Below are 23973 nucleotides of genomic sequence, written 5' to 3'. Positions count from 1 at the left end.
AATAACCCTAACCCCATGTAGCACCATAAGAGTTGAAAGAGGGACAGGGGAATTAACCTATAGGCAGAGTTTTGCAGGGCATCAAGCACGGTTTTGAAAAAGTAGTCACTGCTTGTTCTATAATGAACAAAACCCCTCCGTCCTATCAAAAAAGTAAAGAACCCATGGTGTCAGCTTGTGACACAATCGTGATTATAACAGACATCCCGCCCCTTCCCTGTCCCCCTTTTTATTTTCCCAAATAGATGTTGTATATGTCTATTTATTTAAGGTCCAAACTTTATTACAGCCTTCAAATTTCCAAACAATTGCTAATATGATGTTGACTTTCCTCTATCTGTAGTAAAATATGAAACAGTGCTGCAATTTTGAGCTAAGCATTATGCCAATGTTTATGTGACTTCCACCTTTTCCCAATTTGAAAGGGCATTGCATCTTTCAATATCTTACATTACTTGACTTTAAATACTTGAAGGTATACTTTAGAAAAAATAAAATACATGCATTTGAACCAAAATTAACAAGCTGTGATTAGATAATTTGAAAATGTAGTATTTGCTTAGAATACATAATCAACGTCCCTTCCCCACACATAGTAGAAGCTTAGTGCATTGGACTGCATTTTTTTAATTTACAAAATCAATGTCCCTAATAAAAGCATGAATTTTTAGTTGTGTGCTGAAGTTATTGCATTATTAAGATGAGTAGTTAAGAGCCGATTTATTATAAATGTGGCATTTTGTTACCTGTGCATCATTGGTCAGCAGAAATAAATTCAGTGAAACTGTTATTGATTTCATCGCCATAGTTCGTTTACTGCAAAGAGAGAATTAGGCGTTAATTAATGCCTGAAAATTTAGCTGAAATAACAAGAAATGAACATTACTATGTCAGAAAACTCCGCTATGGCACTGACTCAGACAGAACAAACAAGATTGTCCTCTAAGGGGTCGTTTGGAGCAATGTTAGGTTTTTATGTGGAAAAGAGAAAATGAACAATCAAAACATTGTATAATTTATGCTACATTCTATGTGGAAATCATTTTTCCTATTTTTATAACCAAACATTGGATATGGTTATGCTAATTTTAATACATGAATAACTCTCCTCTAACCAACAATCTATGTTATAGACCAAGGAGCACAATTCAAAAGATTAGTCTATTAGGTGGGAGAACTCATTTAGCCTACGAACCCAATAGTACTTTTCTTTTTTAATTAATCAAGGACAGTTAACAAATAATCACTCAGCTTGAGGACCAAGGAGATTGACACCTCTCTTGGATCTAGGCCACTATTTTAAGTCAGAGCTCTAAGCGTTGATCGATATCCTATAATAATACCAATATTATAAATCAAATATGAGAGTCTAATCCAAGAGACTAGTCCCGAAAATCTATAAAAAAATTATTTTCATTTCATAAACGGTCCAAATATGCTCTCCTACTTTGCTTTTTGGGAAGTAGGCATTAGGTCGACTAAGTTTGAATTGCAAAGAGCATATTTTTGCGAGGTCCGAATCTTTCTTTTCCCTCACCAACTTATTACTCCCTCCGTTCGAATTTATTCTATTTACTTGTCAAAAAAAAATTAATTTGATTTTTTTTTACTTGTCAATTTTGACAAATCAAGAAAGGACAATTATTTTCTTTCTATTATACCCTCAATTTATTAACATTGAGTTAATGTCTTTGAAAAATATAATGAGTAAATATGTTTAAAACTCTATCAATTAATAAGGATAAAATAGTAAACTAACTATACCGATTATTATTTTCTTAATAGATGTACCAAATCAAAATTTGACAAGTAAAAAAGAACGAATAGAGTATTAGGTTTGACTATAATCTGAGTTGCCATAAGTAATGCTCCAGAAATTATATAAATAAATAAATAATGCACAAGAAAATTAGGATTTAAAATAATAGCTATTAGTTCAATAATCGTATGAAAAATCCACTCTGCAGAAAAGGAAAGGATGGTAGGAGGTCAACAATCCAACATAAGATCCATTAAAAGGATGATTCATAATTTTAATTTGTAAATTCAATATTATTAACTATTCAATCGTCTAACCATTCATGTATTATGTTAAAATTGTATTATTATTAACTATTCAATCGTCTAATCTACATAAAAGAAATCAAAAGCACAGGTTTATTAAAAGTTAAAATGTGTGAAGCCATTAGGAGAATCAAAATCAGAATTACTGAACGTACGCATCCCTGTCCTGTTTGTTTGTTAGTTCGGTGGGTGGAAATGGAATTAGCAGCCATAGATTATTTAACTTCCAAAGCACGTGACATTAAAGGGAGGCACGTGCAGGAGTTAGGTGATCTTAATGACCAATTTTTTGAAGAGCTGCAAATTAATATATTTGTTTGGTGTTTGTATTAATTAAAAAAAAAAAAAAAAGGTCGTTGTGTTGTTGAGACTCAAAAAGGGTTATGTCCCTATGAACCCTTCAAGGATTGTCGACTAACCACCATTTATTAACTTTGAATTCAACCTTTCACTATTTACATTTTTAAATAAATAAATAAATGTGATTGATTAAATGTTATAATTAGGCAAATTGGTATAGGTAATTTTTAAATGACTTAGATCCCTATATCATAAAATAATGACACACGATTAAATATTAAATTCTATTCTCATCACTATTCACTCTCAAAAAAATTAAGGAAAAAAAAATCAAATATGAATTCTCATTTAGGGAATTAACATATGTTTGCTCAAACTTTTAAGTCTTTGTGTTTTGTGTTTGATCAAACTTACAACATTGTTTTTATTTGTTGAAAAGTAATAACTTGTGTTTGGCAAAATACTTTCAAAAATAGTTGTTTTTTTAAAAAAAAATATTAAAACAACAATTTATATGTGACCAATATTTCAAAAAGACTTAATAAACAAATTGTCTTTTTCAGCTTCTGAAAAATAATTTACGTACATTAAAAAAATTATTTTTTCTAAAATCTTTGCCAAATACTTTAAACTCTAAAAAGAATAAGTACTTTGACTTCGCATACACTTGACCAAGGGGTTGTTAGTTGACAAATATCATAACTAAGTAGAGATTGCTTTTTAATTATGAGAACATCTTCCCTAAAAATCATTATTCAATTGTTTAAATTTTGAATAATAGACTTATTCTCTATATCGATGAAAGATAACAAATATTGATTGAGGTATGTACATATAAGCTATTTTAAATAGGGGTATACAAAAATCGAATTGAAAAAAATGTTATTGGATTATTGTTATTGGGTTATTGGGTTAATGGATTTTTAATGGTCTTATAAAACAAATTATCGGGTTATTGGTTTGATATTGATTTTTAATATTGGGTTATTGGATAAACCGTTAACCCATTAAGACAATAGTAATTTACTACTTTACCCCTAAATAAATATTAAATATTAATATCAATACCTTATTGCTTACTATATTTTCTTTTATTTATGTTGCACTTGTAGAATTCTTTTCATGTTAGTCATTATTGTTTTTATTTTATGAATATTCCGTAAAGTTATATTATTTTCTTATTGCGTCAAGTTGCAACTTGGAGACGTTATATAATCTTATTGGTTAAACCGAAACAGAACCATTAAGGATCAAAAACGATAAATCGAAAACTGATAAAAAAATATCTTATCAATTTATTATTGATTTAACATATTTCAAAACCAAAAATCAATAATATATAAAATCAAACCGAATTGACCGATACATGCTCCTAATTTGAGACACTACGATAATGAAAAAACAAAAAGGAAGAGAGGAGGGAGTCAAAATGGGAAAAGATTAAAAATATGGTCAAAATGAGAAGGGAAATAGAAGGAAATTGAAATACCATGTCACACATACAGCCATACCTACCCACATTGACACTATATTATATTCTCCTCAACTTTAAATTGCCAACTATACACACTTTCTGGGCAGAAATTTCTTGGCTTTTCTTTCTTCATTTTTCAAGAAAACGATTTCTCTAAACTTCCCTTTCCCTCATAATCTTGATTTTTCAGTCACTTTCTACCATATAAAAACAGAATCTATATACCATTTGATGCATGTAATGTGAAGAAACTGGGGTTGTATAAAAAAAATTCCATCTTCTTTTCCGCCAACTTTTCTTGATATAAACTCAACACCCTTTTTCGTTTTCCCCCATTTAACCGGACCAAAAGAAAGAAACGAAAAAGTGAGAAAAAAACAAGATTTTTCTAGTTTCTATTGCTTTGGTTTCTTCACCGACTCGCAAGCATCTCCTCACATCGTTTGGCCGTATAAATAAGCGTATGATCTCTTATTAATTCTCTGTATATTCTGCATTTTCTGGTGTTGATCTCTGTGTTCTTCACTGGGTTTTCTTTTTCTTGGTTATGTGAGTTCTGTTTTCATTTCGATATGTTCGATGTAAATAGGTTGATTTGTGATTTTACGATTTCTACTTTTATCTGTTGATAAAATGTATGTATGATTTGATATGGGCTAACCCCACTTTGATTAATCGACGCCATATCTTGTTACTCGTTAGTCAGTAGGTTTTGTAGTTCTTAATCTTGAATTAGATCTATCTTGATTGCTGATTAATTTTATTATTGGTAATGCTTAGTTATTCAATTGATGGGATTTTAGGGAAGTTTATCATTGTTTGTGTTCATAGCACATTCATTTTCATCTTGATGTAGAAATTTCCCTTATGAAGGAGGGCAACATTTTGTGTTTAACTCTTGGAACTCAAGAATTAGTTCCTCTGTTCTGATGTTTCTATGAGTATACTGTGTTGTACTTTCTTTGTTTCATCTTAACTAGTTGAAATGCTGCTGTTTTTGATCTGCATGAATTTTTCATTGACAATTATGGTTTCTCTGATCTTAGTATGGCTGCAACGACACTTCACCAATCGGTTGGGACTCTTCAGTCTTGTAGAAACAATGGTAACTCTGGATTGTGTCCTGATTATGGGCATGTTTCCTTTAGATCGGTGTCCAAGGGTTTCAAGGTTGATGTGGGATTGTTGAGAGGAGGAAATTTTTGTTCTAGAAAGAGAAGTGCTTGTGTAATTCAAGCATCTGCTTCTAAGGCTACGGTTTTCGATGAAGCTTCAGCACCATCAAGTACCACTACCAGTAACTCCAACAAGAAAACAAGTATGATAGTCCATCTCTTGAACTGTTATTTTCAAAATAATCATAAGCACAACATAAGATAAAAGTTTCTGTGAGCATTTTTTTCATTATCACATTAAGAAGTACTTGTCCCCCTTCCCAGAAATGATTTTCATGGGATAAATTATATGATTGTTTTAAGCTACTCCACAGCACCACATCTAATTCCCATCTCCCCTTTTCCCTTCAGGTGAAGCTGCTTTGATCCTGATTAGACACGGAGAGTCTATGTGGAATGAAAAGAACTTGTTCACTGGTTGTGTAGATGTGCCTTTAACTACAAAGGGTGTGGAAGAGGCTGTTGAAGCCGGGAAACGAATTAGCAATATACCTGTCGACATGATCTATACTTCTGCTTTGATTCGTGCTCAAATGACTGCCATGCTTGCCATGACTCAGCACCGCCGCAAGAAGGTAATTTTGTGGTTAAAGCTTGTAACATTTGGATTTTTCTTACTTTCAGTTCACAAGGATAAGATGTGTTTGGGTGAAACTGTATTGCAACAGATAGAAATATTATGGTTGATTAGAAGCTTAGTGTGTTTGCCTAGACATTCTTTCAAACTGGAGTAGACTCCTTTCAAGTTGGTTTACCCTTCCGCTCTGAAGTGTTTGAGGCTTCTGTATTGGTACCGTAAAATACTTATCATTGCCACTTTCATGTCAATTTAGGTGCCAACAATCATTCATGAAGAGAGTGAGCAAGCAGGAGCTTGGAGTCAGATCTTTAGTGAAGAGACCAACATGCAATGTATACCAGTTGTAACAGCTTGGCAACTAAATGAGAGAATGTAAAAATATCTTCTCCTTCTAAGGTTATTTTTCCTACACCTTAATATATCAGTTGATGGTTCTGATGTATGACTTTGTTATTTTGTAGGTATGGGGAATTACAAGGTCTTAATAAGCAGGAAACAGCTGATAAATATGGAAATGAGCAGGTTCATGAGTGGCGTCGTAGCTATGATATTCCTCCTCCAAACGGAGAAAGTTTGGAAATGTGTGCAGAGAGAGCTGTTGCCTACTTCAAAGAGCACGTAAGCTGAAGCATATTTCTGTTCCATCATAATACCAATCCTGTTTTGGGTTTCATGGAATGACATTGTTACTGTAATGTTGCAGATTGAACCCGAACTGGCAGGTGGAAAAAATATAATGATTGCAGCCCATGGGAACTCATTGAGGTCCATCATTATGTATCTTGACAAGCTAACATCCCAAGAGGTGGAATTTCAAACTTATTAGGAATTTCTTGCATTTTATGTCTTGCCATGTTAAGAAACATTATGAATTGAAACTCTTCTTATCAGGTTATAAGTTTGGAACTTGCCACTGGAATCCCCATGCTTTACATATTCAAAGAAGGAAGGTTTATTCGCAGAGGAAGTCCTCCAGCACCAACCGAGGCAGGGGTCTATGCTTATACGAAGGTATGTAACTTCTCAAAGTTATGTTTGAAGTCGTTTCGTCTTTGTCTAGATGTCACATTCTTGTTTAACGAACAGTCAGATGAAAGTGCAGTATGGAAGAATCATGTTGCTCTACTGGTTAATTTGATTTAAGGGAACGATAAAGAAAAATAGCTTTGAACATGCAAAGGTTATTCTTGGGCATAACAATTGGGTTATAGCACAAAGTTGAACTTCAAACAGTTTGCTAAACAAGTATGATGCTGTTTAATCATATAGTTAAGAATCGGAAAATTAGGTTTTTTGCTACCTCTATACTTTGGAGTTTCATTTGATTTAAGTTGTCTGAATAAGAATTCTCCAATATTAATTGAGATATTCTAGTCGGGCATAGAGCACCCCAACCCCATCTTATTTTGTAGACCCAGCTAGTACAGAAGAAACAAGTCAAAAAGGAACATAGTAAAATGCAAAACAAGTAGTCTTTACATTTGTTTAAAGTCCTGCATTTTAGCATTTAGCCGATAATAGCTAATTGATTATCTTTGTATGACCATGTACTCCTTTCTTTTTCTTAATCACAGAAGTTGGCTCAGTACAGACAAAAGCTAGATGATATGTTTGAGTAACGTGACAAGGTATGGGGATTTACTGGTGTTCTATTCCTTGAAACATCTGCTATGATTCTTGAATCTAATTATTTCATGGTTTGTGCAGGGGTTTGCTTTCATTTGAAGTAGATTTGATATGCCTCTTGGAGACTAGTTTCTCTTGCAAATGGGAGTGATTTGTTTTTTCCAGTTTACCTTCAATGTAGTCTTCGCATAGATAGGCCAAACAACTCGGCCACATTTTTCATAAGTGTTGTTCTGTATCTGTTGATGCTGTGAATTGTAATGTAGAATATGTTGGTTTTGATCTGTATGAGTAGACAGAAAAAAGACAATGAGCCACTAGTGTTTTTGTTCATCTATACAGTCCATAAATAGGACAATGTAGAATATACATGGGGTTTCTTTTCTCAGCTAGCTATGTTGTTCCATTTGCACTATGCTATTTCCTTCTCTCCTTTTTTCTAGTATTGATCAAATAATTGCCACATGGAAAACAAGCTCATGTTCACTTGTGTTGAAATGGAAACACAAAATTTGTTTCTGACGATAGAAAAGAGCCTTTTATCTTATGTGAAATTTATGAAAATCCAAAATGTCGGTAATGTTAGAAGATAGACAACCTACGGCATCTGATAGTCGGTATATCTTTGAAAGCTCAGATGGAGAGAAAAAATGGACTCCTCAAGGGCTACTTAAGCCACTTCAGTTAAACTAGAAGGATTGGAGTTGTTGGATGTTGCTCAGTCCTGTATAACTTGACAATCAAAAAGCTTTGCACCAAATTCTGTGCAGCCTAGCTTTTTTCCCCCACCATTGTATGCCTGCACAAATTGTCTCTTGCAAAATCATGCTGTGGATTTCCCCTACTGAGTTCATCAAAGAATGCTATTTGATACTCCATCTCTCAATGCATACTCAACAAGTTGAACCTTTTGGATCGTTCCAAAAATGTTTGTTTCATAGAACTTTTCATACGGCCAAATTAATATTCCAACTTCTACAATCTTTTCTTCCGCTATCAACTATATACACTAGTAAAATTCAATCTCCATGCGCACAAAACTAATTTGAAGCACCTTTTAGCTTCCTATTTGCTTCATGTTGCTGCAGCTTCGATTCTGAACTTTCCTAAAAAGCAATTTGATGGCTAACGACAGTTAGTTACGCAGACGACGGTGAATGAACTACCAGTTTGCAAAAGGGACATCTATTGTCTATCAAGAAAATAAACTTAATCTGGGGAGGTTACAAGTCTGCTCATAGAGGTTATTTTGTTTTTTAAGTACTTTGGGGTTAGAGCTAAAGCTACTTTCTCCACATTTTCTTGTGTTGGAGAATTGGTAAGTATATCCACAACATTCATTTTATAACATATCATTCAGTACATCACCTTGATTAAAATGTTCTCTGCTGACTGCTGAGTACTTCAGTTCTGAACCATTTGGAGAAATGGTTAATTTGCCCATGTTGTGAGCATTTAGTCAGCAAAACTTGGAGCAATTACAAAAGAAAAACAGTAAAAACTAAAAAGTTGAAGACATTGCCCCTCAGTTACACTGCTTTAATATGTCAATATTCTCATTTGTACTGTCAGTTCCAGGCAAAGTTTCTTCAATTGATAATTCCTCTTCATCAACATCAAGAGAAGGTTTCTCTGCTTTCTCATATAAGACTTCGGAATCAGAATCTGAATTTGTTGGCTCTAAAGAGGGGTCAGCTGTCACAGTTGGTTGTGCACTTGATGCAGAATTATCGTCTTTCTTCCAGAAAGAAGACAACTTTTTATCATCTCCTCTCATCCTCACAGCATATTTATTGACATCAAAATCAGCCTTATCATCTCCGCCAAATGCAGACTCCACCAAACTCATGTCAAACAGTTCTTCCATCATTTTCTTGCTGTTGGGGTCATCTGAGTACACAAATTTGACTTTGCTGGCAGTCTTTGGGTCCAAAAAAGGTTTTGCTATCTGCAAGTTTTGAATAAATAAAAGAATTGGTTGCCTGGTAACCCAAATGGAGATGCTGCAAGTAAGGGATGCGTCATCTTTATTTGAGAAAACTGAGTCCAAAGGGAATTCCTTGGAATCAAGCAAAAGTAACCTTAAGTAATGCAATAACTTGTAATGCTTAAAATTAAAGCAAGCACATATTTTTGCTCTAATGGTCGTGGAATAACCCAACCAAATTGGAGGAGGATAAGTAGTTGATATTTAACTCCTACTTTCCTGGTTTTATAATTTATCTGTCAACAATCCTGGTTTCACTGTTCTGTCTATTCTTCAGAAGGCCTATCTTTTTCCAGTTATTTTTTCTTGATCAAGTAAAACTAACTTTCATCAAAAGCCCTGATTCAGTTCTCACGTGCCATTCTTCCCTCACTTATTTTTTATAGTTCTCTCTGTTTCAATGTCTGTTCAGATTTCATAAAAATAGAAGTCCATGATCATCTGATTGACAACACTGTCCTCTTTTCTTCTTACTCTATTACATGCATTGTGATACATGAATTAAGTTTTCTACTGCAGACATTATCCTTCAAAATTTCAGCATTTCTGTCCTTTGGGAAAGCCATTGTTTGTACCAAAATCCATCAGCCACGACTGAATTTCTAATTAAGTCATAACAACTGCGCAAAAGATGCAAGACATGCAGATACAATCTCTTGGAGCCCCAGAAGGCCAGAAGTCATTACAATTCGACTCAGTTTAGGCTAACAAAGCTAGTCCCAATTTGCATGACAACAAGCTACCAGCAAACTCAGACTCAGAGCAAAAGGACTAGGCCTACAGAAGACTGATACAGGAGTATTAAAAAGTGAAACAGCTGATATAACAATTGCAAACACCAATTGACCATGCCGGAAGTCATGCGATTCTCATACTACCCCATGCATGAAGATTTTTCTTTGGCATTTACCTGACACTGAGCCTATTGCTGCAATCTTAATTTACCAAAAGTATATCCTTTTATCTGGTGTCAGGAAATCTCGTATTCGTTTTGAAAGGTAGGGGAAATTTCTTATTTTAAGATGATCTTTAGTTTCAATATTAACATTGGAGGTCACAGTCCATGCCAATGATTATAATCAAAAGTTCATTCAGTTCAAATTAAAAAGCAGAATCCTGTTGGGTAACATTCACAAAATTAACAACTGCTAACTTAAACAAGTTTGAGGGCAAATTACCTTCCAAAATGGTTCGAATATCTTGGGTGCATCATATAAAATAGCTATCCCCAGCCTTTCAGGATAATGGTCTTGCAAAACACGAGCCGTTTCTTTTGTCACCTTGATGGAGATATTTGACAGATTAAATCCATGAAAATCAATCAACCAGACCATCTGTTCCTGGTCTTCTGGGAGATTTACTACAGCATTTTCCATGCAATATACTAAATACTTGATTTGTCCTTTTACAGACTTAGTGTTCTGCAAGGAGAGACAAAATGCTATTATCAAGCTTGTGTAGTTCCTTTAGCCAAACTTTAATTGGTATAACTTATGAATTGCAGTTTTTGAAGTATATTTTCTTAGTTGCTGACAGACGACTGACGAGCATAATCAATTTGAATCAGTTCATGAAATAAAGGTAATATAAATAACACAAAAAGAATGATAGAGACATTGTAGCTTTGGGGCCTATATAACATAGATCCTTTATTTGCCTTGACATAGCCGTGTCAAAGAGGTTTGACATGTTCAATACTCTGAAAATTAGCATATAACTGCATTTGCCCATATAAAATACTCACACACACACATATCGAGTACGTATCAACAAATAAACAAGTCCACATACTTAAACTAAGTTGAGTTTAAATGGTTTTAAAATGTTCATTTTCCTTGCAATTAGTTTCTCAATTAACCAATTGGATAAGAAAATCATAAGTGATATGATTGTAACACACAAGTATTTTACCCAAGAAAGAAAAAGCAAAACTGAAACCTACCTGGCAACGAGGTCTCATGACAAGAACTGGCCTCCCATGCTTGTCTTTATAGTTTGACCTATAAATTTTCCCTGTTTCTGCTTCACTAGCCACATCATCCTGTATCAAAGAAATGCTTCTTAAAAAGAATTAAAAAATAGCAAGAAACAACAGAGGATACTATTATCAACATGATCAGCACAAATACTGCTATCAGGTTTCAAGGTTACAATCCTGCAGATATACTGAGGTAATGCACAATACAATCTGTCAGGAAAAAAAGTCACCAATAAATGATAATTATAAAGCAGATCATGCCACAGGTCTCTACCAATTGAGGGGGCGTTAATCTCAAAAGAAGTTAGTTTTAATTAACAAAAGCATCATTCTCCCTCCTCCACAAAAAAGAAAAGGACAAGAAAAAGAATGAAAGACCCATAAAAGCAGGTTCCATAAGTTCATCAAGAAATAAGTGCCAAACAAGCATCTAGACACTTTTGAAGATGGTAAAAAACAACATGACAGAGAGAGAAAGGGGTTTCTGTAACAGTACCCAGCGAATTTCTTCAGGCTTGTAATCCAATCTCCACTTCAGGGTCGCTTTAAGCATCTTAGCTGCCTTCTTTACATTCCAGCTTCGAGCCACTAAATATCTTGAAATGGATACATCAGAACAATAAAGGGCGAACTTACCTGAAAGCGGCCCAATCAACTTTCTCATCTCGTCAATCTGCTAGAAATAAAGTACTGTTTATTAGCACAACCCAGCTTAAAACCATGAAAGAAACTTAAAAAGTTGAGATACCTTGTTCTGTTCTTCTTCCGATCTCAAAGAATTCTCAAAGCCATTTGGTGTGGATTTTGTTGGACCAGTACTCATAGTTTCAGGGAACTCTACTGGTGTAATCAGTTAAACTATTCAACCACTGCACACTGTAATGAAAATGACTACAAAGTAAAATTTCATATGTAATAGTGCAACCCTGAAAAGAACACAGCTATAACCACAGATCAGAACAAACGCAACTCAAGCAAGAGCCACAGATTGAAAGGAAAAAAAAAACTCATAAATGTAGCAGAAAATAGTTGCAACTTTTTCATTGTCTTGTTAAAAAAAATTTGAGATCAAAAAACGAAAAATAAATAAAAGCCCATCTAATTATTTATTCAGGCAGCCCTTTGTTCTCAAGGACTTAAAGGAGAAGAGAACCCTTTCCCCATTAGAGTGATGAACTTTTGCAAGACGTGAATATGAAGAAACACCTCCCAATATTAGCAACTGTGTGGGATTGCAAATTCTGAACATAAACCTTGAAGTTAAAACCATCTCAAAAATGACATTAGTTGCACGCTTAAATCACATTTACAAAACATACCTAGTATCAGTTTTTCCGTTTATAATTCTAACAAGAAACTTGCTGATTGCAACTTGTGTAAGCAGGATAATCTGTTGAGCACTATATAGTAGATGAGAAATCCTAATCAGCCTTCATTGGTTCATGGGACTCATGCAAGGAAAGGCATAATAGCCTACCACAATTTTTTTGTATCACCTCATTTATCATCTTTGACTAGGTATTTCATGTATGTTTACTACTATCCTTTGCATGTTTTCATTAGTTAGCTTCCATTGAACTAACATCGGAATTTGAACATTTTGAATGTTTAGCCCTTAAACTAGCAAGCCATGTTAAAAGCATCAAAAACCTCATCGTGTATCTTCATCATAATATCTTATGATATAGCACATTAAAGATTCTAGTTTTTCTACCAGTACATTAGCACCTCAAAGTGGAACTCACCAGCAGTTTGCAACAAATCTTCTGATATTGATATATGAAGTTCAAAGTCACAACTGATGACATTCTAACTAGAAAATGATAATAGAACATTCTCTTTACCCACTCTTACTTGATCAACACTTTATACCAGACACCACCACCACAAGTTTAGCACTCCCTTTTCAATTGCCAAATATGTCATTAAGCCATTTAGGCATCACATGACATGTCATAATCAGATAATTGATGGATAAAAACTCTACAGAGCAATACGTTTAGTATAAAATCTTCAAATTACCTGATTGAAAAGTCAAGATTCAAACTAAGAGAAGCTTTGAGGAGGAAAAATGTGTTAATCCCTAACATGATTTCCTGTTCGGCTTTCCAGACGACGCAACAGGCAAATGTAAACACAAAAATATTGCCAATATCCACTAAGTTCTTACGGAACAAACTGCCTAAGGAACAATACAAACCTAGATTGATGGTTTGTCTGCAAGAGATCAGAAACACCACTTAGAATCTATCAATCTCTTCTTCATTTCTACTACCATTGAGAAACTTATTATTGATGAAATGGTAGTCATCATCCATTAAATTCAGTTTGCTCAAACATGAGTAGAAACTCTAGGTGAAGCTCCCTTCCGTAGGTAATATTTGAAGTGCACATCCTCATTTCATTGATTCTTATTCCAAAAAAACACCACCTCACCTTTTCTTTACCAAAAAAAAAACACTTCACTTTTCTCACATTCTTGGCGTAGCCTGAGATTTACACAGCCAAGACCAAACCTAGTTTCCTCAACCCAGCCGCCTCATTGTAACAAGAAACAATAAGCAAATTGAATGCTCAGATCAAAAGTCAACAAATTATTTCCCTCAATCGAATTATACAGAACTCAGTGATTGAAATTTTGCAATTGCATATACTTCCAGTATGCAGTGCGTTACATCAGCAATTTACCCTTGTTTCTAGTATCCTCTTTCTGGGGTTTAAGTCCAATTATCATCTTGTTAACGAACTTACTCATAATTGCTAAAAGGCAGAAAAGCAAATTCCAACAGTTGTAGTGATCATAGAATTCAATATACAGGTTATAATCTCAAGAAAACATGAACCAAATATTATTTTCAAAAAAGGAAAAATCCCAGAAGATGAATTGAGTAGTTGTTACCTGGGTGACTGTAAATTTAAAGAATTTGATAATGGTGTATAAGATCTCCTCAATGATCAAGAAACAGGGTCAACTGGAAGAAGGTCAGTTTTTGGCAGAGATTACAGCATTGTTTATAGTGATTAAACATATATAAAAATGGGAATAATAGACTAATAGTATAAATGGCGCACACCATGTGAGAAAAATCACAAGATAGTCAGTCCTATATAAAAGGACCTCCTGGTCGTGACAAAGGGACAAAACGTCAAAATCGTAAAAATTCCAAGCAGGTAAGGTAATTTTTACTTTTGGTCCCTCAAGTTGACCACCGGTAGGGAATTTATAGTATAGTACGATAATTTCCATTCTTGGTTTTAAATTAACAACTATTACACGAATCTCATAATTTTAAGAGTTAATTATATTTTATTTTTATTTTTTTTAAAATTATAAAAAAAAAAATTTAATGGAATCCGAATACATTCCAAAATGTCTTGATACATCACGTAAAATATTGTATCTGATTAATACATTGCATAAAGTGATGTATCCGACGTTCCGATACATCACGTAAATTAATGTATCCGATCGATACATCACTTTCGAGAATAAGAGAGAGTAGAGATTTTTGTATTTTGTTTCAAATGGTAGAAAATTTTAGAGAATATGATAAAAATAAGTTGTGTATTTAAGTAATTTTTCTTTAAATTATACTCTATTATCATTATATCAAATTAATTTGATATTTTAAAATTAGATTTGGTAATTATAGTTTGATTGACTCCAACTTATAATAAAGAATTATAAATTTGATTTTTCAAAAAACGCCTCAATTATTAGTAACACCTTACATATATATAAATTATTTTTAGAAAAGTACAAACAATTTTTTCATTAAATCAAACCACCCAAAAAGAACATTTCAATCAAAATATAATAATCAAAGTTCTAACATCTTAATAATTAATTTTGTACTTATATTATTTTATATTTGCTATTATTATAATCATATATAAAAAGTTTATATATTTGCTAGTATTATACGTAATAATATATGTAAATTTATATGTAGTTACATACTTCAATACAGACCGAATTCCAAATTTTCATAATATAAGTACGAAATATCATACCAAAATCATAATATTGAAATCGTGATATTAGAAATTTCTCTATCGATATAATATATCTACCTTATCATGTCCATCCCGGACCAGTAGTGGGAAAAAAAGGGGGAGGGAGGGGGGGGGGGGCTAAAAAAGGGAGAAGAATTGAAAAACATAAAGAGAACGGAAGTGCAACTTCAAGAAAATTTCATGTAATAAGTAAAAAAGATAATCTTATGATGCTAAAAGACTTACTTCCATCAATAAAACCAAATGTTTAAAAGTAATAAGTTTCTAGAAGATTTTGTTAAATTTAACGATTTTCTAGTGTTTTGACCCTTTCATGTAGAAAGTTCCTAAAATTCCGATTTTGAAAAAGGAAAATCACAAACTGGTCGTGACCCGTGTTTTGACAAGAAATGTCATTACAATTTACACCTATAACAACAAGAATTCATTATTTTACATATGTAAAAGCACAACTCAAGAAGTTGTAAGAACATTTATAAAATAAAAAAAATATCAATGAGATTATAAAGTTCAAGGTTTTGTTCTAGTCTCTACCTAAAAGTAGGGTAATTCTTTTGTTTTACTTCTCCCTTAATGTGGATATTGTTAGGGCTACATTCTTAATATAGAATTAAGTTTGCACGTTTTTTTTATAAAAAATGTGTCACATTATTAAAAGTATTCAATATAAGTAATGTGGGATTTTGTTCACACACATCCAACAATCTCCTCTTTAAACTAAGTTTCACATGACTCATTATGGTTAATTTAGAGATTAATTGTGTGTCATTATATTCCTACCAATGAATATTTATTGTCACCAAAGCCCGCTAGTTTCTTTTTGTGTATGTGTCTTTGAAACTATGGATAAAGCTAGCAAACTGACAAGTCGACAGACAAAGGCACTAAGTTGGGCCCTACGTCATTACTCTGTCATATTTATACTTATCTTGTTGAATTATTGTTTTGATACAAGTTGTTGGGCTAAAACAATTATTAGATACTCTTAACATTGTGTAGCATTGACCGTTTTGAGTCACGCATGCACAATTTTTTCCAAAAAGCCTCACATCATTAATTAAGAATATCTAACACCTTACAAGTAACTTACTTTTCTTTTCAGCTACCAATATTAGATTTTATTCACACACAACCAACAAAGATAATTGTCTTGTCATTTTTCTCCTCCTAATATCACTAAAAAGTGATGATATGAATATGATTCATTCATTCCTAATAAGAGCTATTAAAATTTGAACTCTTTGAATGGAAAAACTCAGGAAGAAAACATTTTCTCTTCATGACCCTTATGCTACAAAAAATTAGAATAATCAGGGTAGTGAGTTCTGAATATACACAAGATGATTATATAAAAAAATGAAAAAGTGATTTTCCAATATTAGTTTTCTTTCTGGTGTTCGATATCTGTTTTAAGTCCCCCCCCACCCTCCACTAATTAAGATTCATGTAGCACAAGCCTTATTAAAGAGAGGAGAGCTCCCTACCAAAAAAATCATTCCCATCTCGAACTCGTAACCTCAAATAATGATAAAAAAAAAATCTTATCTATCTCACCGTAACTTTTATTGGTGCCATACTAGTTTTTTATACTTGTGAATCGTTCTAACTCAAAAAAGATAGGGAAACTTATATAAATATACTATATTAAGAAAATATTTACCATTTATAGCAATAATATTTTATTTTCACTAGACACTTATAATACAGTTTTAATACAATTTTAATACATATTAGCGAGAATAATTTATAAAACTCACATAATACAAGTTTTATTCATAAATAATATATTTATCACATACTTTAATACACTTATAATACATTGTGTCAATTTCTTACCAAACAAGTATAATATATTTTAAAACACTTATAATACATTTATATTGCATGCATAATTCACCTTTAATACATGACAGATATATCATAATATTGTTATATATTGCTATAGATGGTAATTAATAAAAAATATTGCTAAAATCAATAATTATTTATTAAAAAGTATTCTCCGTGATAATTTTTCCAAAAAGATATACTATAAAATAGTTCAACTATATAAATTGAAGAAGTCAAATTATTGTGAAATCAGCTAAATTCTCTTCTTGCGGACACATAAATTAGTTACTCATTGCGTTTGGTGATTTTGAGTTATTGGAAAACTTGGAACCTATTTGGATGGACTTATTTTAAGTAACTTATAAGTTGAAAAACTACTTATAAGTTTTTTAAAAAAATAAGTAGGTGCAGCCCAACTTATTTTTTTGACTGATAAACTGTTTTCGACTTATAAACTGCTTAAAAGAAGTCCATCCAAACAAACCAGTTATTTATTGGGGCTTATTTTAAGCACAAAATGACTTTAAGTTGATCTGTCAAATGCTCAAAAAAGCTAAAAACAGCTTATAAGTAACTTATAAATCAATCCAAACGGGTTCTTAGAAGCTCTCTTTATCGATGTTAAAATAATAATGCAATGAGAGAAGTCAATCAGGCCTTGAAAGCACAAAGACAAACAGAGCGGTTCGAATGAATGGAAACAAAAGAAAGAGGTATAAAGTAGGCTGTAAGTTTCTAAGTATATAAATATACTATATTAAAAAAATATTTATTATTTATAGCAGTAATATTGTTTTTCACTGGATACTTATAATACAGTTTTAATATAATTTTAATAAATATTAGCGAGAGTAATTTATAAAACTCATATAATATAAATTTTATTCATAGATAATATATTTATCACATACTTTAATACACTTATAATACATTGTGTTAATATCTTACCAAACAAGTATAATATATTTTAAAACACTTATAATACATTTATATTGCATGCATAATTCACTTTTAATACATGACAGATATATCATAATGTTATTATATATTGCTATAGATTGTAATAAATAAAAAATATCAATAAAATTAATAATTATTTATTATAAAGTGTAGTAATTTTTCCTTATAATAATGTCACCAAGTATAAGACATACCTTACAACATGCTGGCCCATATTGACATGCCAACTTTCACAAGGGCCTAGCTCCCACTCCCTCCCTCCCACCCACTCTACATTAAAAAAGACGGATTCAAATTTTTAAATTTTGATGAACTCGATTATTTTTATTATCTTGATAGTTAATTTAGTTGGGCTCATCAAAGTTTGCCTTTAAACTAATGATAATAGAATCAGTCGGATTCACTCTATTGTCAAGTAAAGGCGAATTAAGGATTTGTTGAATATGGAAGCACAACTAAAGAAAAAAATATATTAGGTAGAAATTGATCTCTAATTTTTGAGATAAATAACTCAACATTTAATCATATGCATCATTTAGTGTATTTGTAGGACAGGCGCTAGCAAATGATATTTTTTTTAAAAAAATATAGACATAAAGCATCTAGTTTAATAGAGAGACCACAGGGTGAAGTGGTCTATATTTTGCCCTAAATTCGCCCCTGCCAAGGATCACATAGTTGTTGTAAATATTTCTTTATTTTTAATTAAAAATTTTGAGTTTGAGTTTTGCATATATATATATGAATTTTTTTTGATAGAAAGCGTTTTACTGCGAAAAATAAAATTTCTCGATATAATAATATATTAATCAAATTTCAAAACGAATATTAAACATAGAATAAAAACTAAAAAAGAAAAAAAAAATGAGGCTTGCAGATTAATGTCACTCCCACCAACCTTATCTCTCTTTATCTTCTTCCACCTTTTTCTTTTTTAAATTAAATTGGAAGAATATGAGACCCCACCTAGATCCTTAGTCGTATTATGCAAATTCGGATATTCTTTTTCTTTAAAAAAAATAAGACCAAACTATCCTTGAAAATTGTAACTATTAAATGGGGGATATATTCACTTTAGAAAAAATTATTTGGATGAGTATTTTTTAATAAATAATTATTGATTTTAGCGATATTTTTTTATCTATTATTATTTATAGCAATACTATAATAAATCTATTATGTATTAAAAGTGAATTATGCATACAATATAAATGTATTATAAGTGTTTAAAAATATATTATGCTTGTTTGGTAAGAAATTGACACAATGTATTACAAATGTATTAAAGTGTGTGATAAATAAAATTTGTATTATATGTGTTTTATAAATTATTTTTGATAGTATATATTAAAATTGTATTAAAAATGTATTATAAATGTCCAATAAAAAAAATATTATTATTATAAATGGTAAATATTTTTTTAATACAGTAAGTTTCCTCTCACTTTATGTTGTGCACGACTACTAGCAATTTTTATTTATACATAATTCTTAGGTTTGACCTTTTTTCTGATAAGTAAAAAGTCCACTGGGTAATGAATGTCAACTCTTTTTTTTTTCCGTTGCCTAACTCTTATAAATAGGAGTAATATTTTTACAATAAATACAAAGCTTTATCTTTTAAATATTTAATCTTTTCATAGTGTTTAAGACTCGTCACTTTTAATAAATCAAGTAAATTTTTTTTGATATAATATACGTGTTTGATTTAAACTGTTTTACAGTTAGATAATCCAATCCACTTTTGGAAAAAGAAGCTAATGGTATATCAGGAAAACGGGTATAATTTTGGACAAATTGATTGAGGGCCTTTTTTTAACTAAATAAAAAAGAGGCTTATAGGGTTGTGGTTAAAAATGGTATATCTTAGTTACACTGAAAAAGTCGAGTGTATAAAAAAAGTTTGTATGTATCACAATTCACAAGTACTTGATCAAAAGGTCTAGTAGTAATTTATATATTGCAAAATTTACCTGAAAAGGTAAACATATGTTATGTATTTAATTAATAATTTAAAAGAATTATAATATGTAGTTACTTTTTTCTTTTTCATTTTTATAATTTGTATCTACATTACTCATTAATAATTATTTTCCAATTTAAAAATGTATAGTTCAATTAGCGTATTTTTAGGTTTAAATTTAGGTATTCTATTTATCGGTTATCTCCCTTTCTTTTTTTCTCTTTCCTTGTTATATTTTTGTATCAAATGCATTCGTCTGTATTTGCTACTGATTATATATTTGTATCAATGTATTTTGAATAAATTTATTCACTATTATACATTTGTATCAATGTATTTGAGTGTTTCTATAGTATATTCATTACTAAAATGTATTCGTATCATTGTATTCAAGTGAAAAAAGTCTATAACAACACAAAAATTTATGTATCCCTGTCATACAAGGAATAATTAGTGATATAACGAAATCAATGAAGAAGAAAAAAATCATATAACATGATTTATTTTTCATTATAAAAAAAAATCTGGTGAGATTCCAAAATCCCATTGATTATGGAGAATTAATATATCAATAAGCATGATATATACTAAGTTTTCTTTTTAAAAAATATATTGATACACAATTAATGCATTACATTAAATATTATATTTGTATTGGGAGTCACTTTTAACTAAAAAGTACATTAAATACTTGTAATAACAAATAATAATATAGCTATAATTAGGCCAAATAAAACTAAGAAGGCCTAATTGCGACCTAATGTTAATTAACTATAATTTGGTGATAAAAGTAGTATAAGTTGATCAAAATTTGATAAATGTTCGGTTGAAATACCTTAAATTTAGGGATTAAACTTGCAGTCAGCTTACCAAAATAACTAGCTACTGAAATTGAACAAAAAATGCACCTAAGGACATGATTTATTGTTTATGAAATGGACCATGTGAATCCCGATTTAAAATCCAAGTAGGGCAAAAAAAGAAAAAAATGATATGTAAATTTCTTCTTTTGGTTGATAGAGTTATTTAATACTTATACTCCCTCTAATTTATATTAATTATTTACTTTTTCTTTTGTACATCTTCTAAGAAATCATAAGACATAATATATAAATATGTCTGTTAACTTGACCTTATTTTATATTTATGCTCTCAAGCTTTGGATGTGCACAAGTAGACACTTAAACTTGTATAAAATTGAACAAGTAGACACACATATTCTACGTGACACAATACACATAGGACGCCATGTAGGATATAAAATTGCTATATAGGATGTCATGTATGACAAATGTGTCTATTTGTTCAAGTTTTGGATATTATAGTGTCTACTTGTGCATTAGTAAAATTCGAGGTCATAGTTGCCAACTGAAGCCAAGTTAAGAGTCATATTTATTTATTATGCCAAATCATAAATAAGACGGATAATTTTGCTAATTTACCTCTTAAAATATTTTTGAAACTTTACAAACTTGCTTTTCCACTTTCAAAAAGAATTAATAAGGTTAAAATGAGAAGAACTTAATTAATGGCGAAACCCATCGGTGCCCCTCTAAAGTTGGCACCAACTTTCACTTAGACACCCCAACTAGGCTTTGTTCATTTTAGACACCTCAAGTAAGGCTCCGATGTGTCATTTTGACACTTTGTGCTGACTTGGTACATTGCATGTGCTGCTCCCATTTTAAGCGCATAAAGAGCGTTTTTTCTTTATTTTTTTATTTTTTTTTGTTCTTCTTCTTCTTCTTCTTCATTTTTTAGCATTCTTCTTCTTCATTTGTTGTTCTTCTTTTGCAAAATCAACTAGCACGATTTTGTTTTGATTATTTAGCTCCATTTTTGTCAATCATACCTCTTACTTATTAATTAACCTTTCATTTTACTATCTCACAGATCGGTGCTGGACTTTAGTAATTTTTCTTGTTTAATGTGCTTTCATTTGTGGGGTTTTTATGTTTATTAGTAATTTTATGTTTATCTCCGGTTGAGATGGCGGCGGTGGGTGGCTCCTCCGACTGTTGCTTCGTCGCCGGCCCCTACTTTCAGCATTTACAGTTTTGGACACCCTTTACTTCAGTTTTTGCTGGACAATGAAGAAATCAACAGAAATTCAATGTGAATTTACCAAATTAGTGAAAATTAAGGGTAAAAAAGAAATGGTATTTTTCTTAAAATAGACAATGAGGGAGATGAAATTGAGGATGTATGTATGTTCATCTGTATATGGAGTGAAAAAAGGTGGTGTTGGAAGACGACGGCCGGAGGGTGGTGTTGGAAGACCATTGATAGGGTGTGGGGTTAATAGTTGTTAATTTTTATTTTTTTTAAAAAAATATTATTTGGATTAAAAAAATATAACGTGTCATCAAATTATTGGTCATTTTTTTCTATTCAAAAGTCATTATTTGATAATTATTTTTGATATATATATATATATATATATATGCCATGTGTCTTTATTTAATTCGCTGCTTTTGACACGTCAGGCGAGTGCATTACACACACTTAATATATTTTGGTGATTGTCAAAAAAGTGTCAAAATGACACATCGGAGTCTTACTTGAGGTGTCTAAAATGAACAAAGTCTAGTTGAGGTGTCTAAGTGAAAGTTGGTGCCAACTTTAGGGGGTCATCGATGGATTTTGCCTTAATTAATTCTCTTAGAGTTTTGTAAATTCACAAATAATTTGGGTCAACTATTTATAGTAAGATGAACTAATATGGAATAAAAGAAGTATAGATAAAAATAGTACTCCCTCTATTGACTATTTACTTTTACTTGTCCTATATTTCAAAAATAAATATTCACTTTTCAAAAATAAATATTCACTTCCCCGGACCCCGCGCACAGCTGGAGCTTTAGTGCACCGGGCTGCCCTTTTTTTTTATTATTGTTGCTTTTAACATGTCAATGAAAGACAATTTTTTTTAATGTTTTACTCTTAATATTAATTATCTATTTCCCAAATCATTTCCAAAATCTAAGATTATACATCAATTAATATGAGTATTAATTTATGGTTTGAAAATAGACCCAAGACAGCTACTAACACAACAATTTGTCAACTAATTTGTACAGGATTAAATTCAAACATACAGAGTTTTTTTTGAAAAGTAACCGTACAAATAAATTCTCAAACAAAACATTTTTAAAACCAAATCTATATGGGACCTAAGAGACTTGTATTTTATTTAGAAAAATTGACATAAATAACCATTCACTAAAATAATGATCAGGACATATATATATATTTAATATAAAATTATATATATATATATAATGTTTTTAATATTTAACTAGTAAATATAATTATTTTTAACCGATCCGCCTAACCTGCCCTTTTATTTATGTGTCCTCATTAAACGGCAATTATATGAAGCTACCACTAGACACAAATTCACAAACCCCAAAAATTTAGCGTATTAAATTCTCTAAATGTTAAGACTAGGGCTGGGCATAGCTAATCCGAAATCCAATCAAAATCCGAATATTTTATATATTTGATTCAAAATTTTGGATTATGGATACTGGATTTTGTATTTTAAAAATTTATGGATTTAGATTGGATAACAGTTTTAGTACTAATTTTTGGATCTTCGAAAATTCAAATTTTTACGTTTTATATTCAGCCATATCATATCAAATGTGTCCAATGCTAACAAGTTCAATCAAAGGGTCAATAGATTAGACCTGACTGCTCTATCTACTAGTTATATTATTAAGTCCAATATGAAATTAAACATAATGGAAAGTAAGGTGGTCTCAATCTTGTTAACCGTAAAAACTTTACACTATAAGGAGCAAATTACTAGGTAAATTGAAGAAATTTTACACTCTAATTACTCTTTATTATAGTCGTAGTTTAAATGTAGCAGATATGTGCAGATACACTTATTATTTATGCAAATATAGTTAGGCAGAAATGTTGTGTGCACGCATATACACGCTATGATTTGAAACCAAAATGTTGTTACATTTCGTAATCAAATTAAAGAAGCGCGGAGAAAGAGAGAGAGC

The 23973-nt window shown here is 31.3% G+C and overlaps 2 protein-coding genes across 4 annotated transcripts; one reads left to right on the top strand and one right to left on the bottom strand.

Annotated features, from left to right (window-relative positions):
- The first annotated feature begins 3829 nt into the window (after positions 1 to 3829).
- LOC129904444 (2,3-bisphosphoglycerate-dependent phosphoglycerate mutase 1-like) lies at positions 3830 to 7611 on the top strand. Of its 2 annotated transcripts, none has more exons than XM_055980015.1 (9): positions 3830 to 4299; positions 4885 to 5156; positions 5365 to 5588; positions 5847 to 5965; positions 6055 to 6211; positions 6297 to 6398; positions 6485 to 6604; positions 7168 to 7221; positions 7301 to 7611. In XM_055980015.1, the coding sequence occupies exons 2-8, from the start codon at positions 4886 to 4888 to the stop codon at positions 7210 to 7212; spliced, it is 1038 nt and encodes a 345-aa protein (XP_055835990.1). In that variant the 5' UTR covers positions 3830 to 4299; position 4885; the 3' UTR covers positions 7213 to 7221; positions 7301 to 7611. The 2 variants fall into 2 exon arrangements, with proteins under 2 accessions (XP_055835990.1, XP_055835991.1); XM_055980016.1 differs by lacking the exon at positions 3830 to 4299 and adding an exon at positions 4301 to 4387.
- Positions 7612 to 8534: 923 nt separating this feature from the next.
- LOC129904053 (uncharacterized) lies at positions 8535 to 14274 on the bottom strand. Of its 2 annotated transcripts, none has more exons than XM_055979578.1 (6): positions 14084 to 14274; positions 11933 to 12060; positions 11681 to 11860; positions 11149 to 11247; positions 10385 to 10627; positions 8535 to 9167 (listed from the first exon to the last, which is right to left on the bottom strand). In XM_055979578.1, exons 2-6 carry the CDS (start codon positions 12005 to 12007, stop codon positions 8745 to 8747), a joined length of 1020 nt encoding a protein of 339 aa, XP_055835553.1. In that variant the 5' UTR covers positions 12008 to 12060; positions 14084 to 14274; the 3' UTR covers positions 8535 to 8744. The 2 variants fall into 2 exon arrangements, with proteins under 2 accessions (XP_055835553.1, XP_055835554.1); XM_055979579.1 differs by having other exon boundaries at positions 11681 to 11857.
- Positions 14275 to 23973: the final 9699 nt, after the last annotated feature.

This window comes from Solanum dulcamara, chromosome 9, assembly GCF_947179165.1.
Source record: "Solanum dulcamara chromosome 9, daSolDulc1.2, whole genome shotgun sequence".
In the NCBI taxonomy this organism is placed as follows: Eukaryota; Viridiplantae; Streptophyta; class Magnoliopsida; order Solanales; family Solanaceae; genus Solanum; species Solanum dulcamara.
Note: the sequence above shows the minus strand (reverse complement) of the source record. Positions and strands in the feature narration are given on the sequence as shown.

Excerpts from the sequence above, each read along its gene's own strand:
- LOC129904444 (XM_055980015.1), top strand. The coding sequence starts at position 4,886 with ATGGCTGCAACGACACTTCACCAATCGGTTGGGACTCTTCAGTCTTGT. Across the intron at positions 6,212-6,296 it reads TTGCCTACTTCAAAGAGCAC|ATTGAACCCGAACTGGCAGG; the intron begins GTAAGCTGAAGC and ends GTAATGTTGCAG. Across the intron at positions 6,399-6,484 it reads ACAAGCTAACATCCCAAGAG|GTTATAAGTTTGGAACTTGC; the intron begins GTGGAATTTCAA and ends TCTTCTTATCAG.
- LOC129904053 (XM_055979578.1), bottom strand. The coding sequence starts at position 12,007 with ATGAGTACTGGTCCAACAAAATCCACACCAAATGGCTTTGAGAATTCT. Across the intron at positions 11,861-11,932 it reads CGGAAGAAGAACAGAACAAG|CAGATTGACGAGATGAGAAA; the intron begins GTATCTCAACTT and ends CTTTATTTCTAG. Across the intron at positions 10,628-11,148 it reads TCATGAGACCTCGTTGCCAG|AACACTAAGTCTGTAAAAGG; the intron begins GTAGGTTTCAGT and ends CTCTCCTTGCAG.